Here is a 17,117-nt window from a genome sequence, read left to right as displayed (position 1 = left end):
TGCCGTAGTTAATGTTCTAGACACGTGGTCTGTGATGTAGTTAATGTTCTAGACACGTGGTCTGTGTTGTAGTTAATGTTCTAGACACGTGGTCTGTGTTGTAGTTAATGTTCTAGACGTGGTCTCTGAAGTGGTTAATGTTCTAGAGACGTGGTCTGTGACGTAGTTAATGTTCAAGAGACGTGGTCTGTGATGTAGTGAATGTTCTAGAGACATGGTCTGTGATGTAGTTAATGGCTCATGTTCTAGACACATGATGTGTGTGATGGTTCATGTTCTAGACACGTGATGTGTGTGATGGCTCATGTTCTAGACACATGATGTGTGTGATGGCTCATGTTCTAGACACATGATGTGTGTGATGGTTCATGTTCTAGACACGTGATGTGTGTGATGGCTCATGTTCTAGACACATGATGTGTGTGATGGCTCATGTTCTAGACACGTGATGTGTGTGATGGTTCATGTTCTAGACACATGATGTGTGTGATGGTTCATGTTCTAGACACATGATGTGTGTAATGGCTCATGTTCTATACACGTGATGTGTGTGATGGTTCATGTTCTAGACACGTGATGTGTGTGATGGTTCATGTTCTAATCACATGATGTGTGTGATGGCTCATGTTCTATACACGTGATGTGTTTGATGGTTCATGTTCTAGACACGTGATGTGTGTGATGGCTCATGTTCTAGACACATGATGTGTGTGATGGTTCATGTTCTAGACACATGATGTGTGTGATGGTTCATGTTCTATACACGCGATGTGTGTGATGGTTCATGTTCTATACACGTGATGTGTGTGATGGTTCATGTTCTAGACACATGATGTGTGTGATGGTTCATGTTCTAGACACATGATGTGTGTGATGGTTCATGTTCTATACACGCGATGTGTGTGATGGTTCATGTTCTAGACACGTGATGTGTGTGATGGTTCATGTTCTATACACGTGATGTGTGTGATGGTTCATGTTCTAGACACGTGATGTGTGTGCGGGTTCATGTTCTTACGTGACCCACTATGGGATGTCGTCATATCTCTGTTCAGCAGTAGCCAGAAATAAGATCTGATTGTGTTGTCTAGTGGTCACCCATACCTCTATGTCCTACTTTGATGACATATACTACTTTTAAAAAAATTAAAGGACCACTCAATTCTTTGATATTAGTGACCAGTCATATATAATAGGGTTGGGTGGGAGGGTCACCAAAAGAATGTGATTCTTTAGGGAAGGATCATAAAAAATAATACACATTTTTAGTTAAGGTGATGAAAAAATGGACATTTAAAGTGCTTTTGCATTTTATCTTTTCAGGGAGGGTATATGTACAAGGACATCAGGAGGGTCATCTAAACATATGACAAGCATTAGGGGAGGGTAATTGTTTTCAGTACATTAGTGCATCAAAAACTTCTCCCCACACAAACAAACGACCGGTCCCTGAGCGATACCTGAGAAATTCATTACAATGAGATGAATGTCATGTTTAGAGGCTTCCAAAAGATACATGGGACATAAAGAAGGGAAGATTCTTAACTTTTTTCCAGGTAAGAGGCAAGACCAGTAGTGTTCAGAGTAAAGTCAACTGTGGGTGGCCATACATTTAATTGTCAAGTCTGGAATGTAGTAATATAAATGTTATGCACTGGATATATATTGCATATTCTGATTTATATTGTCTTCCCCCAGTCTCATATTTTAACTACTGAAAATGATGTTAAAGAAAACAGGACAATGGGAAGAGTTCTGCACAGAATTCCCAAGGTGGTCAGTGATTTGCGACACCCATAGTTCATACATTACATTGAAGTACCTTTTCTCATATTTCATTATAGTGAATGAGAAAGTTTGATTCAATGCTCAGCAGAAACCCACTACCATGTGTATGAGGTTGACAAATCTCGGATCATGATCAGGCGAATCATGGATTCGAACCCATAACAAAAGGTTTCTGTTATGGCAACAAGTTGGCAAATCTATCTTGTGCCTTAGATGACTGGGCCACCCCTGCCCCTCATACATAATGAAAATATATACCACTCAAAAGGAGTTAAAGAACATCTGATGGCATGGCAGATTAACTATAGTAATATGAAAGAATCTAGGGTTCTTCACTTGTTATAGTAGTATATATTTTCATTCTGTATGAGAGACAGGGGAACTTTATCTTTTGAGTGCTTAGCACGTAAATACTTATTATGTTTGTTTGTTGTTTAACGCTGCCTTAAGCAATATTCAAGCTATATGACGGTGGTCTGTAAATAATCGAGTCTGGACCAGACAATACAGTGATTGACATCATGAACATCAATCCATGCAATTGGGATATCATGACACGCATCAACCAAGTCAGCGAGCGGGACCATCCTATCCTGTTAGTCGCCTCTTACGACAAGCACAGTCGCCTTTTCCGGCAAATGTGGGTTGCTGAAGACCTCTTCTCTACCCAGATCTTTACGGGTGTACTTATCCTGATTGATACTGGTAAATATCCCTTTTTAACAAAACATGATAAAATATAATGCATGAACATCAAGAAAAACAGAAAATATCAAGCTCTGTGGACTTCATTTAATTATACAAATCTTACACAACCTGGTCATAAATATTAACAAGTAGCTGGAACACAAACCTGCTTCAGTTCATTAGATCTACACAAATGGGTGAACATGTTCCATATGATCTTACAAAGAACATGAAAATATTTTTAGTATACAAGAATATTTACATGTTGGGACCTTAGAGTTCGTCGATGATATGTTTAAAAATTATATCACAAGATTTGAGGCACTTGATCCCAAAATAAATGCGTAATGGTTTAATTTCTACAACTCTATCTACATAATGACAAATCTACCTGGATGGTAGGTAAAAGTGATTTATCTCTAAAAGGAATGATATAATACAATGTAACCATGACAACCATTTCTTCTATGAAATTCCTGTTTGTTTTTGTCAAGATTCCCTTATTATGTGTACTGGAGTTTTGCATTACAAGTTGACATGGTCTGTATGTTTAGAAGCCATTAGGTCTATACGCTTTGTTGGTTTTCATGTCTGTAGGCCTAAATGATCAGTAGAATTAATATTCTACAAGATGTAAGTCTACATGGTCTGTATGTTTATAAGTCCCTACTAGGTCTATATGCTTGTAGGTTACATTGCTGTAGGCTTGTGGGTGTCCATGGTCTGTTAGTTTACAAGGTCTGTAGGTCAACACCACACAAGATCTACCAGATCTGTAGGCATCCTAAGAGTGTGTGTCCATATGGTCTTTAGGTTTGATGATCTACATATATTGATCTACGTTGGTACCCTATCACTGTCCTTGTCCTAAGTACTGACGTAACATATTGCTGTAGGTTTGGGCCAGTACCGGACTCCTGACACAGACCAGACACTACAGATAGGAACAGTCCTCAGGTACTCACCAATGTGGTTACTTCAGGATTACAAACCGAAAACCCCAGTACACATACACATTTTCACAACAGTTATTAAGGCACACACAAACCTGTTACCCCAACTCCCAAATTAGTAGAACCCTCATTTTCAGAGAACTAGTCCAAACATATTTCAAAACATGAGGTGTATTGCAGGGAACAATGGTTATTGCTGAAGGAAGAATTTGCAGTTAATTTATGAAAGCCATCCAGTTTCTACACACACGTTAGTTCTCTGTAAACTGTTTTGATACAATGGCCGCTTCTCCCCAAGGTGAACAGAGAATTGAATGGTTGCCAGGGGTGATGGAACAATAGATGATGATGGAGAATATACATGATGGTAACGAAGTTTGGACGGATACACAGAATTGCTAAAACCATGTCTTCCTTCAGTGAGGAACCGACAGCCGAGTAAGTATTTTACAGTCGGAATACACACGATCCATCACAAATGCTTGAACATAGAACTTTAAGTATTCATGCCATATTTTGAATAAAAATGTATATTGCTTTCAATAATATTCCTAAGTAGGGTTGTAACGATCCACTTTGTTGAGATACTATTGGTATCTTGCTGGTGAGGTCAGATACAATACATAATACCACACACGGAATCTTGACACTATATTCATCAATGACAATGAAAAGCCCTGACCAAAACATCCTTTTTTAATTTACATCAATAAAAATAGCAGTGGCTTGTGAATGCTTGTATATAAAAACAGAAAAAGGTTTTAAAATTTATTGCCATACCAGTTAACATGTCATCTAAATATATGTGTGTATCAATACATGATCTCTTAACTTGACATCTTTAGTGAATCGTTACACCCCAATCACATCTATCTAAACATTACTGATATAATGGGATACAGAGACCTAACAATTCATTCCTTCAAACAGGGTAGGATATGCAGTCATGCAGATAGACACTTCACAACCACGGAACTACAATAAATAAACCAGACTGACAACACAAAGCAACTGAGGAACGGGGACACAACCTGGCCAGTCTATTAATACATTGAGGATGACCTGACTCAAATATTGCACCAACAGATGTCCTTAGATCCGTTACATGCAGTTACGTTCCAGATCCATTACATGCAGCTCTTTCTTAGATCTATTACATGCAGCTGTGTTCTTAGATCTGTTTATGTACTTAGATCTGTTACATACAGATTACACTTAAATCAATTACATGCAGCTTTGTTCTTAGATCCGTAACATGCATATTACTTAGATCCATTAGTTATATTTCATGGATCCATTACATGCAGCTATGTTCTTAGATCTGTAACATGCATATTACTTAGATCCATTAGTTATGTTTCATGGATCCATTACATGCAGCTATGTTCTTAGATTCGTTACATACAATTTACTCTTAGATCCAGTACATGCAGCTATGTTTTTAGATCTGTTTATGTACTTATATCCGTTACATGCAGCTTTTTTCGTAGATCGGTTTAATACAGATTACTCTTCGATCTGTTACATGCAGCTATGTTTTCCGAACAGTTACATGCAGCTATGTTGTTAGATCCGTTACATGCAGCTATGTTTTTAGATCCGTTACATGTAGCTATGTTTTTAGATCCGTTACATGCAGCTGATGAACCACAAATATAAAGAATGAGAAGAAGCACTGTAAAACAAATCTTTCTCAAATTTGATTTTTCTGCATATTTGTATCTTTTCTGGGTTATGTGGATGACAAGAGGCCTAAAACCTCGTCTGACAGACTGCTGCTCCTGCTTGAGAATAGAGGTCAGTATCTTGTTAGAGTTACCAATTCCTAGAGTTCCTGAACAAAGCTGTCAATCCTTGTTACCCACTCCTTTACTATTGGCAAAAGAGGCTTGGATGAACCAGAATCAGGTTCGGTTTGTCGTCTAACAGCAATAATCAAGCTATATAATAAGTACATAATCAAGCCTGGACCAGACACTCAAATCAGGTTTGGGCTAAAATATTAGGTTGTTGGTTATGATATGAGGTTAAATGTTTGACAGTTCTTCTGGATCTGAAAGTTACTGTTAGGCAACAGGAGAGCAGCACAGCAAGAGTACCAGGATGTTACCAGGCAACAGGACAAAAATTCAGCTATCAGGAAACAAGATTACACAGTACCAAAGCATGCATGAGTCAACTACCATTCACTGCCACAACACTCGCCCAGGTTATCTGTAAAGCCACTGCAGCCTACCCGACACAGACATACTTCAAGATGGCTGTGCAGGATTGACATGAGTGTTGTGTGAGTCGCCACCAGTCACAACACCGACGTACAATGAAGGGTTATGGAGCACAACACAAACAATTCAACAGTGTAACAGGGAAATAAATCAACAAAAATACAACCAAAGTAAACAAAGCTTCGACTGTGGGAAAACAAGAACAGATACTCCAACATGCTGAACAACCCATTCCAAGGGAGACAACTGGTGACCACCCAGACGAGGCACCTGGGCAGAGACCCAGCATGCAGTCAGTAAATCAAGTCATCTGCGATGCCTGTTGGAGAGAGAAAAACACCAGCACCCATTAGTAAGCAGCAATGATGGACGCTGAGAATAGAAGGAGGCCAAACTAGCAAGATGCTAAGTGACTATAGGTATGACTGGACACATCATTGGGGGTAATTTGGAGAATTTATTGAATATCCTGTAAAATCATTGCTTCTTGTAAGGCGAAGCTGGACAATGGTCATGATTAGATTTACATAGCTTTCCATTGCATTGAGACATAACTTAGTAGATGCAAAGCATTAACATATAACAAAGCCAGGTGTGGGATTGAATCAAGCAAGATGACAACCAAGGTCATTATAGAAGCAATTGGGAAAATCCATCAATGCTTTAGGGTTAAAAATGCATCTTTTTCATGTAAAATGTTTTTCCATCTAATACGATCATGAAAAAATTGGATACTTGCATGGTACACATGTCAGGTCACGCTTAAATCTACAGAGCACTAAATGCTGGAATGTCCGAGTACTAAAATAATTAATATACATGTAGCATTTGGTATCTGGAGCCAAACATATCACAGCATTCTTATTACAACTCCCTGATATTGCATTGGTAACTAGAATAGTTCTTTCAGTACTGGTTTCAGTCTTATAGCATATGATTTATTTACAGACATTAACTGAGAAAGTCAAGTTATTAATTTACTGCAAGATCAACATAAACATATGTTCAAACATTTGCTTCATATAAACTGGAATGTATTCGATAAAACCTAAAGACACACACAAGGCTACACACAACCATATTCATACCACACAGAGCTCTTGTTCGGTCCCTGTCCTTGACCTTGAGCTTGTCCTTGACCTTGACCCTGACCCTGGTCTGGTCTCTGTTGTGGTTGGTCTTCGGGTTTGACTGGCCTGACAGACTGTGCAGCCTTATTGAATGAGGTTTTGGTCTGTGGCTGTATACGGGCAGTAGGAGTCTGATGCCGGGCAGTGTTCGGCAGGAGCCTTGCTGTGGCTGACAACCCCATCTGATTGCTGGACGGTTGTTGAGGACCAGGAACATTCGAGCCATCAGTTGAGGGCCGGGATCCCAGGCTGCCCGGTTCACGAAGTAAACTGACGGTGTTTCCTGGCTGGCTTAAAGGCCCTGGTTCTCTACTCCTCCTTGGAGGAGGCACAGGAGGAACATTACCTCGTCTCTGAGATGAGGACTGATAGTCATTGTTCAGGTTCTGATTGAACAGATGTGGTGGAACTGATTTTGGTCTCTCTACTGTTTGCGACCGTGAAGTGTAGCTATTCTGAGTGTAAGGGCCATTAGTCTGTGGTGCCGTTGAATGAGGCTTTGTGCCAGAACCACCTTCCAGAGTTGTTGGTCGGCTGGATCGGACTTTTTCTACTGTGGAATATATAGGGTCATTCCTGGAGGAACTCTGAGATGAAATCTGGAATGCTGGATGACCCATAACACTTGCAGGACGGCTTGTTGAAGGACGATTGTTGGGAACCATATGGTTGTGTGTTCTGTGTTGGAACTGTGCTGCCGCTCCTGTTGGCCTTCCATAAGGCGGCGGTCTGTCTCCCTGCCCTCTCTCCTGGGAGCTTGTAGAAGACGTGCTGGGCAAGGAAGGTCTGCTTGGTGTTGCATAGTGATTACTACTTGCTCCTGGAGAACGAGACCTGTAATTTCTAGGCGCAGCTGGTGATTGACCTCGAATACCTCCTTGAGGCTGTGGTCTGGGTTCCCGACTCAAATGTCCGGAGCTGCTCTCTCTATCGTACCCACGGCCGTCAGCCATGAGACTTTGTCTGTTGCTATAGTGACCAGGTAGAGAGGCTTGATCAGTGGATGAGCTGGCACTGCCCATCATGGTTAGACGGTCAAGTCGCTCAGCTGGAGCCAGATTGACTCTTTCTACTGGAGTCGGAGGCAGCTCTCTCTGGGATGGCCTGGCACCTGGAGGTGGAGGAGGAGAACGTACTGGCTCTGGACTAGACATTTGAGGTATGGGTTGACCGTACTGGTAAGACATGGTGGACGAGTTCAACAGACTTGTCTCAGCTCCCTGGGGAGCCCTATAATCGTCCAATCTCTGAGGAGTTGCATAAGTGTGAGGAGGTGAACGGACATCTTCAGGTGGGAGGCGTTGTGAAGAGTTTTGCATATTTTGCCATTTTGTACTCTCCAAAGATTTTGATCTTTCATATGAATAGGCTCGAGGACCATAAAGTTCAGTATTAGCTTTAGGAGTAGATGTTTTAAGGTCTGGCCGGTTGTTGGGAGGTGGAGAGGTTTCCGGAATGTTGGCACTTCCCCCCGATATCCTGGACAGTATAGACATGTTCAGATCTGTGTTTGGCTGGGCTGATGCAGCCACATCCGGTATGTGGCTGCTGTGGCTGCTGTAGCGATGACTCATGTCCTGCTGCTGGGACACAGACGAGGGTTTCCTCATGATAACTCGATTTGTGGGGTCGGAACTAGCACTTCCCGTACTGCGGGACTCGGCATCATCCTGACTCCTCCGGTCTGCTGGTTTCTTCTGGAACACAACATTCATACAACTTGAGAAGAGGATAATGCGAAAAAAAATGAAATACAAACTCCAGAATTACACTCAAGAGTAGGTCTGACTCGCAAAACTCATCCCTGGCTCTGGCATCATAGCTAAATACAATTAAAGATAAGATAAAGATAAACTTCATGTGGACTTAATATTGCACTATTTTAAAAACATTTTTTGCAGTTGCTATATTATGTCACGACAAGTACAGTGATTAAATATAAATTAAAATCTGGTTTTACACAAGCAATATTACAGTCATATGACTGCATGGCACCAATAATTTGCATGTAAATGTAAATCTATCAACCATACAATGTTAAGGCCTGATCAGGTTGTGACTTACTGGAGGACTCTGCTTGTTGGCCTCATTCAGGAACTGTTCCAGGGTGAGCATCTCGCTTCCAGGAGAGCCTGGTCGCCGGGCAACAGGAGACTTTGGGGACAGAGGCATGAAGCCGGCTTCCTCATCTGCAGCCTGGTATTGGCGTCCCAAACCTACACACAGCAGCTCTTGTTAACATAATGCAAACAGTGCTTCCTAACTGGACAATATGGGTTGTATACAAAAGCACATAATCCATGTTAGCAAGAACCGAGTATTGTTTGTTTGTTGTTTAACCGCACTCAGCAATATTCCAGCAACATGACAGAGGCCCATAAATAATCAAGGTTTGACCATACAATCCAGTTATTGATATTATGAGCAACCATTGATGCCATTTGGGTATGATGACATGCAATAAACCATGTCACTGAATCAGACCACCCAATCCATTAAGTTGCCTTTTATGACAAGCATTTGTTGCTAGGGACCGATTCTACCCTGGAATCACCACAGGGTTTCTGTGGTATCAACTACAGCTCATATGAAAAAGATTTCTGAGTTTGAAAAACAATTCTTTGCATGTAAAAGCCATCTACTGCCAAGTGGATTCCACACAATTTGCTGGATTTGTTTGTCTGTTGTTTAACTCTGCACTCAGCAATATTCCAGCTATATGACAGCAGCCTGTAAATGTCTGGGCCAGACAATCCAGTGATCAATATTGTGAGCAACGATCCACTGGGGTACTATGACATGCTGTTGACAAGTCACCGAACTGGACCATCCGATCCATTTGGTCACCTCTTATGACATAGGTTGCTGGGATCCCCAATTCTAACCCCGAATCCCAACACAGTATTTGCAAGGTAACATCAGCAAAATATATGAGAAATTAATGGTAATCCCTTGAGGATTTGGGCATAATTACTTCAATTTCAAAATCTTTACATAAGGCTTATGACCTGGGCACTTTGCCTTCCTTGCAATATTCTATTCTGTTATCCACTATGGCTGAATGAAGTCCCACAACCAGTACATGTTGACTAGCTAACACTGCTTTGCATCACAACTCTATACACTGCCGGCACTACCTGGTAGAAGCTGTGTGGAGTTGCCAGACGACATGGAGTCCTTCTCCCCGCTCCCATTGTGTGACAAGTCACCCACGATATCCTCACTGGATTTTGCACCTGCAGCGAACAACCAAGCTCCCATTATCCCAGCAAAAGTACACACATACAGCAACAACACAAAGGCAAACCTGCCTACCCCAGCAAGCACAGACTGGTCAGATATGTTTGACACTGCCCCTCAACCTGGGCTGACATGACTAGGTGAGTTGATTTTAACTTGAGGACAGTATTCCAGTTATATCATGGCATGGCAGGCCGAGTGGTTAAAGCTTTCGCTTGTCATACCGAAGGCCCGAGTTTGATTCCCATATGGGTACAATGTATGTACCAATTTCTGGTGCTCCCTGCCATGATATCTGCGTCGTCAAAGTATACTCCACTTAAGGCATGTCTGCTCAAAGTGGGTTGAAAGCTTCAAATGATGCTCTGAGTTCACCCCTTGTGACTCCATCATATCCTGATGCCAAACATTTAGCCAGGTGACTATCGTAACCAGTGTTGTCTACTGGCCACCTGTATCTATTCCACCCACTAGGATGACATAAAAGTTAAGGACCACCGATTCTTTCATATTAGGGACCGGTCATTTGTTATAGGGGGTGGGTGGGTCACCCAAAAATATGAGAGTCTCTAGGGGAGGGTCATAAAAAATGATACACGTATTTGCAGAGGGTCATGAAACAATGGACCTTATACAATAAAATAGTTCTAGTAGTGCTTTTGCATTGTCTTTAATGGGAAGGTCATGAAAAACATATACAAGGACATAGGGAGGGTCATCCAAAAATACGGCAAGCATTAGGGGAGGGCCATTATTGTCAGCTCCATAACCTGATTGCTCATCAATGTGAGATGTGTCACTAGTCTAATTATTGGCCGTAACTCATGAGGAGCTATTTAATGATGGACAGGTTTGCCAAGTACAACACATGCTCTAGTCAAGTACAACACATTCTAGCTAAGTACAACACATGTTCTAGCCAAGCACAACACGTTTCAGCCAAGTACAAAACCTGTTCTAGTTAAGTACAACACATTTTCTAGCCAAGTACAACACATGTTCTAGCCAAGTACAACACATGTTCTAGCCAAGTACAACACATGTTCTAGCCAAGTACAACACATGTTCTAGCCAAGTACAACAAATGCTCTACTCAAGTACAACATGTGTTCTAACCAAGTACAACACATGTTCTAGCCAAGTACAACACATGTTCTAGCCAAGTACATCACATGTTCTAGCCAAGTACAACACATGCTCTAGTCAAGTACAACACATTCTAGCTAAGTACAACATATGTTCTAACTAAGTACAACATGTTCTGGCTACACACAACAAGTACAACACATGTTCTAGCCAAGTACAACACATGTTCTAGCCAGGTACAACACATGTTCTAGCCAGGTACAACACATGTTCTACTAGGACCACAGCTGCAGAGGAACATGCTTATTTAAGACCTCCAGCAGGTGACAATTGAGGCTTGTAGTCACTACATGCTACAGCCATGGACAACATGCACAACACAGGATTCTAGACAGTTACACTGAAACATCTCTTTCTCACAGCAGGACATGCACATCTGATAGAACGGAATCAAAATCAGCAGACAAAAAACAAAGAAAATCTGCTCAAATACACTGATATCGAACTCAATGACAGCCATTACAGGCCTAAATCAAAGACAGGGGACACATATGATATGCTGTCAGTAACATTTCAAACTCATCCCTGCATTTAAAAGGAGGAGGGATCATAGCACTACAGAACTGAGCTTCTGGTGAGTCCTGGGCGCACCAACTAATATATACTTCACATAATCTTAATACTTTACAGACAAGTAATGTGTTACTACTAGAATTAGTACAATCAGAGAGAATCACAGCAACACATATCTATGGAGATTGTTAGAATTATGTCTGAACTGAATGTTGAAATGATGAAACATTTGAAGAAAGACACGAAAAATAGAAAATGATGATTAATTAGCCTTTTCCATATTGGAATAAACAATGACACCCGACTCGGGCAACTTCAGATCTGAACATCATCAAAATTGTGTAATGTCTACCATGTGAACTAATTCTCAACATGCATTTTCTGCATTGGTACAAAATAAATCAGAAATGATTCAATCCACAACCACAATAGATAAAAAATAAAAAAAGCACAACACCAAGACTTAAACATCCATGCAGGGACTGGAGAACTGCACAAGATGGAAATGTTTACCTCGGAGTTTCGGCCTATCCTTAGGAGATTGCGTGAAGTTGAGAGCAGTGGTGGATTTGGCTAGACTTTTATTTTGCTTTGCCAGTTTGGGCGTGGCCAGTAGCGCACTACCCTCGCTACACCGCCTCGTTCGCTTGTCTGAGTTAGTGGCAAACAAAACAAATGTGTCAAAAACAATGAACTTGTTAAATAATACTTGATTCTAAAACATGGTATAAAAGAGTTACAATTAACATGAAAAAAACTGAAACATTACTTTAGGAAAGGGAAAAGGAGAACTTGCTCATTACTGTGTTTGTCATATATAAATACTTTCAGATCATTCCAATAGTTAAAGAAGATGAAGAAAATCTTTTGATAACATTTTAGGTTTCTTAAACCAAAAAATAACAGTAACACTAAACCGATCATGCAAGAAAATCTTGGCAAAAATCATGCCGATGTTAATTATGTGTTAGAGTGCTTCCCTCCCCTCGGTCATTTCAACCTCATTCTTCAAATGACTGGCAGATAATTCTGACACTGGCTGACATAGCAATGCAGAGCCTATAACATGTACAATGTTGTACTGGCGTTAGGTGCAGTCTTGAGCTGTACAATATTGTACTGATATTTCAAGGAATAACAATGTGGAGTGGAGTGGAGTGGAGTGGAGTGGAGAGGAGTGAGTCATTGAGGAATAACAATGTGCAGTGTGCTGAGTGGAGTGGAGTGGAGTGGAGTGGAGTGGAGTGGAGTGGAGTGGAGTGGAGTGAGTCATTGAGGAATAACAATGTGCAGTGTGCTGAGTGGAGTGGAGTGGAGTGGAGTGGAGTGGAGTGGAGTGGAGTGGAGTGGAGTGGAGTGGAGAGGAGTGGAGTGAGTCACTGAGATGGGGTTCTACTATAACACTTTACAGTATTTCAGTTATGTCACCATAAAGGGGTATTAAGTACCAAGAAATGTCGGCTGCTTCTTCTGAAACACGTGGACATGGTGCGGACAAACCTAATAATCAAGGAATAAGTAAGATTTGGCCCTAACATCAACTTGTGAACAGAGCACAGGAACAGTGGAGTGTCCAGCTGACACGATGTTCGGCAGAACGTGCACATGATGTTAGAAGGGTGATGTTAAGTGCACAGGCAGTGGGAATTTATCATGCAACATGCAAGGTACACAAAAAAACAAGGTTAACAACATGCAGATATTAGAACAGGATTTCCTGTCTCAAGTTGGACAACACATTATTTCTGAATCTGAATGTGAGAACAATCGTGCAGATATACCAGCCCAATACTGCCCAAATGAACCAAATAGAGGAATTCACATCACTAACTAATCAGGAAGGATGTTAATCTTCTATCACTACAAGTATAACCACGTGAAATAGTTGCTGGAATCTCACTGCTACAACTTTCAACAGACCTATTGCTACACTGCATAATCCACAAAACAGATATTAGTGAGTTTCCATAAACATCTCACAATCTAAAATAACATACACTGTACAAAAAACTTAAGGATCATGAATATGTTTGGGGATATTTTTTAACAATAATAAAGCGACAAAACCCTTTCCATATCCAACAGAAATCCTGTTAGTATGATTCCTATATCAGGAACATGTGTTTAAGAAACTGTGTGCTAATCTTCACTACAAAAACAAATATACCCAAAAATATTCATGATCCCTAAACTCATCATCTTCAGTATATTTTAATACTAACTGGACAGACACCTTCACTACTTACACATATAACTATCACCATTACCAGGCCTGAGCCTTGTGCCACCCATCCACGTGAGGTGTATATACAGCTTATACCACATGCACCACCCTGTATCTGCCCACAACCAGCTTACCTGATTTCCGACTGTCGTTGATCTGGTCACCCGACTCCCCATGAGACACAGACCCAATGGTGGAGTTCTCTGGACTCTCCGATGCCAAATTTGGTCGACTTTTACTTCGTTGTCTCTGAAATACCAGACAGTGACACACTGTAGCCTCAAAGATGAATGTGTGCAATGTGTGGATTTCAAACTGAACTAAGCAAAAATAGGACAATATACCCTGTAACATGGCCAGGGTGTCACCCTATGTAGTAATTAAGAAATAAAAGATGAGTGGGAGTTGTTTATTGTACAATAAAACTCTGCAGGGAGAATAAACCATGAGGAAGCAATGGCCGAATGCACTTACTGCAGTGTTTTATTGTATGATAAACACCGACCAAGAGTCTTTTATTTCTGTTATGAGAAATCAATATTATGTACACCCTCTTAAAGGGTGTTGATAAAATGTACAAGCTTTAAAAATGTTTACCCATATTTAAATAATGATGACTCCCTGAATAGAATCCCATCTCGGCAATGTCAGACAAGTACATTTTATGAACAGGGGAGTTAAATTTAGTCTTTCCAGCATATTCTCACAATTCTCAGTCAATTATCTGTCCCTTTTCTCCCAATTCCGATTGACACATCTGTCCCACTTTTGGACGTGATCAATCAGCCATTGCATTTATCTATGTTGCCCAGCTACATCTATGGGGAATAACTCACAACCCTCTCAAAAGTATTGTCATCCAGTTTACAATGTCATAAAGTTGCGAGCACATATGCGAATTTCCAGAAATGATGTCATGATAGAACAATGTTTTATTGTCAATTAAACCACGCTTCGTTCTTCATTGTCCTTTGCGATTTATTGTGTAGCTATCTTATATTATCCTTTTAACTATTAACAGGGCCACCTCCATGGTCTAGTGGACAGAGCGTCTGCCTGAGAGCTGGTTCCATTCCCGGCAGCGTAATCCCGAGAGACGTTAAAAGATGGTACTTGTTGTTATGCTGAATGACAGGAGGCATTAAGGGGATAAAACAAAGAGGCTTTAGAGTCTGAGTGGGGTATCCATGTAAAACATTAGTCTAGATTCCTACATTCAGGTCGCTATACATGCTATAGTTTTGAATGCAACAGTAACCCCACTTCACCTTGCCTCATCTTCACAGCTTATAGACATTCCCAACAGCGACTGTCTAGAAGAAGGGATCCTGATTAAAAGGGTGTACAAAAAATATTCTTACCCGAGAAATAATTCCCTTGGCCTTCCTGGCTATCATAGCACCAAAACCCTTGTTCCTGGAACAGACAGACAGACAGACATACATTGTGATGAAGACACGCGCAAGAGAACACCCATCGACGAGGTCTGATCCTGGTCAGCAACCCAGCTGTCATAGCATCTTGTTATGGAAGCATCATGCAACCTGAAGGTGGTTAACACAGAGGACAACTTACTTTTTGGGAGAGTCCCATCTGTTCTTGTAGTGTTCCATGATCTTCTCCTCAAGACGTTCTTTCTGACGACGCAGATCAGCCAACTTCTCTCTGTAATCGTAATTAACATTATGAGCATTTTAACATTCTTTTCCACATCACCAATTTAACCAGAACTCTTCTGTTGAAACGCATACACTTTCTGGTAAGCAAGATGGCCCTGACACACCCCTGTGTCTGCCCCTGTGTACATGTAGTATTGCTGATCCCAGCTGTGACCCAAGATAGCCACATACAGCACACTCCTGTGTCTACCACTGTGCACATGTGGGACTGCTTGTGCCTGCCGTCCCACCATTACCAGGTACAGTCCACCCCTGTCTGCTATTATAGACATGGGACTTCCGATACCTGCCGTCCCAGCATAGCCAGGTACAGTCCACCCCTGTCTGCTATTATAGACATGGGACTTCTGATACCTGCCGTCCCACCATAGCCAGGTACAGTCCACCCCTGTCTGCTATTATAGACATGGGACTTCCGATACCTGCCGTCCCAGCATAGCCAGGTACAGTCCACCCCTGTCTGCTATTATAGACATGGGACTTCTGATACCTGCCGTCCCACCATAGCCAGGTACAGTCCACCCCTGTCTGCTATTATAGACATGGGACTTCCGATACCTGCCATCCCAGCATAGCCAGGTACAGTCCACCCCTGTCTGCTATTATAGACATGGGACTTCCGATACCTGCCGTCCAAGCATAGCCAGGTACAGTCCACCCCTGTCTGCTATTATAGACATGGGACTTCCGATACCTGCCGTCCCAGCATAGCCAGGTACAGTCCACCCTTCTGCTATTATAGACATGGGACTTCCGATACCTGCCGTCCAAGCATAGCCAGGTACAGTCCACCCGTCTGCTATTATAGACATGGGACTTCTGATACCTGCCGTCCCACCATTACCAGGTACAGTCCACCCGTCTGCTATTATAGACATGGGACTTCCGATACCTGCCGTCCCACCATTACCAGGTACAGTCCACCCGTCTGCTATTATAGACATGGGACTTCCGATACCTGCCGTCCCAGCATAGCCAGGTAGTCCACCCCTGTCTGCTATTATAGACATGGGACTTCCGATACCTGCCGTCCCAGCATAGCCAGGTACAGTCCACCCCTGTCTGCTATTATAGACATGGGACTTCCGATACCTGCCATCCCAGCATAGCCAGGTACAGTCCACCCCTGTCTGCTATTATAGACATGGGACTTCCGATACCTGCCGTCCCAGCATAGCCAGGTACAGTCCACCCGTGTCTGCCACTACTTACATGTAGGACTTCTGCTCTTCCTGCTGTTGGTCCTTGCTGTTGAGGGCCTGAGTGAGGAGGTCTTGGTTCTGATTGAGGAGCTGCTGCACCTGGTACAGCAATGCCCGGTTCTCCTCATCCAGCTTCTGGTTCACCTGGTACAAGGCCTGCCATGGAGAGCGATAACAATAGTCTTATTAGATTCACAGAAAATACAAGTTAACATTACACTAATAATACAATATGCATACCTGGCAACTAAAGGGCTGGTCGGGGTGTGCATGTGGTGCGTGCATTTGTAAGTGCAAGCGTGTGTGTTTGTCCTGTGGGTCCTTGAGATT

General features: G+C 41.9%; 1 protein-coding gene across 3 annotated transcripts in view; it reads right to left on the bottom strand.

The window, feature by feature from the left end:
* Window positions 1-2,565: 2,565 nt before the first annotated feature.
* The window catches only part of LOC124122843 (girdin-like), a 94,349-nt gene continuing 79,797 nt past the window's right edge, over window positions 2,566-17,117 (bottom strand). Inside the window, exons 19-27 of one of the 3 annotated variants that reach the window (XM_046486000.2) lie at window positions 16,798-16,943; window positions 15,482-15,571; window positions 15,268-15,322; window positions 14,041-14,155; window positions 12,196-12,333; window positions 9,921-10,019; window positions 8,848-8,999; window positions 6,742-8,480; window positions 2,566-5,972 (exon numbers count right to left, since the gene is read on the bottom strand). In XM_046486000.2, coding sequence (XP_046341956.1) covers window positions 5,960-5,972; window positions 6,742-8,480; window positions 8,848-8,999; window positions 9,921-10,019; window positions 12,196-12,333; window positions 14,041-14,155; window positions 15,268-15,322; window positions 15,482-15,571; window positions 16,798-16,943 — 2,547 coding nt within the window. In that variant the 3' untranslated portion in view covers window positions 2,566-5,959. Of the gene's footprint in view, window positions 8,481-8,847; window positions 9,000-9,920; window positions 10,020-12,195; window positions 12,334-14,040; window positions 14,156-15,267; window positions 15,323-15,481; window positions 15,572-16,797; window positions 16,944-17,117 lie in introns of all 3 variants that reach the window. The other 2 variants (XM_046485990.2, XM_046486009.2) reach the window with 2 other exon arrangements.

The sequence above is a fragment of the Haliotis rufescens genome, unplaced genomic scaffold (assembly GCF_023055435.1).
Source record: "Haliotis rufescens isolate VD_foot unplaced genomic scaffold, xgHalRufe1.0.p SCAF_3, whole genome shotgun sequence".
Taxonomy (NCBI): Eukaryota; Metazoa; Mollusca; class Gastropoda; order Lepetellida; family Haliotidae; genus Haliotis; species Haliotis rufescens.
This window is presented reverse-complemented; position numbering and strand designations above follow the sequence as displayed.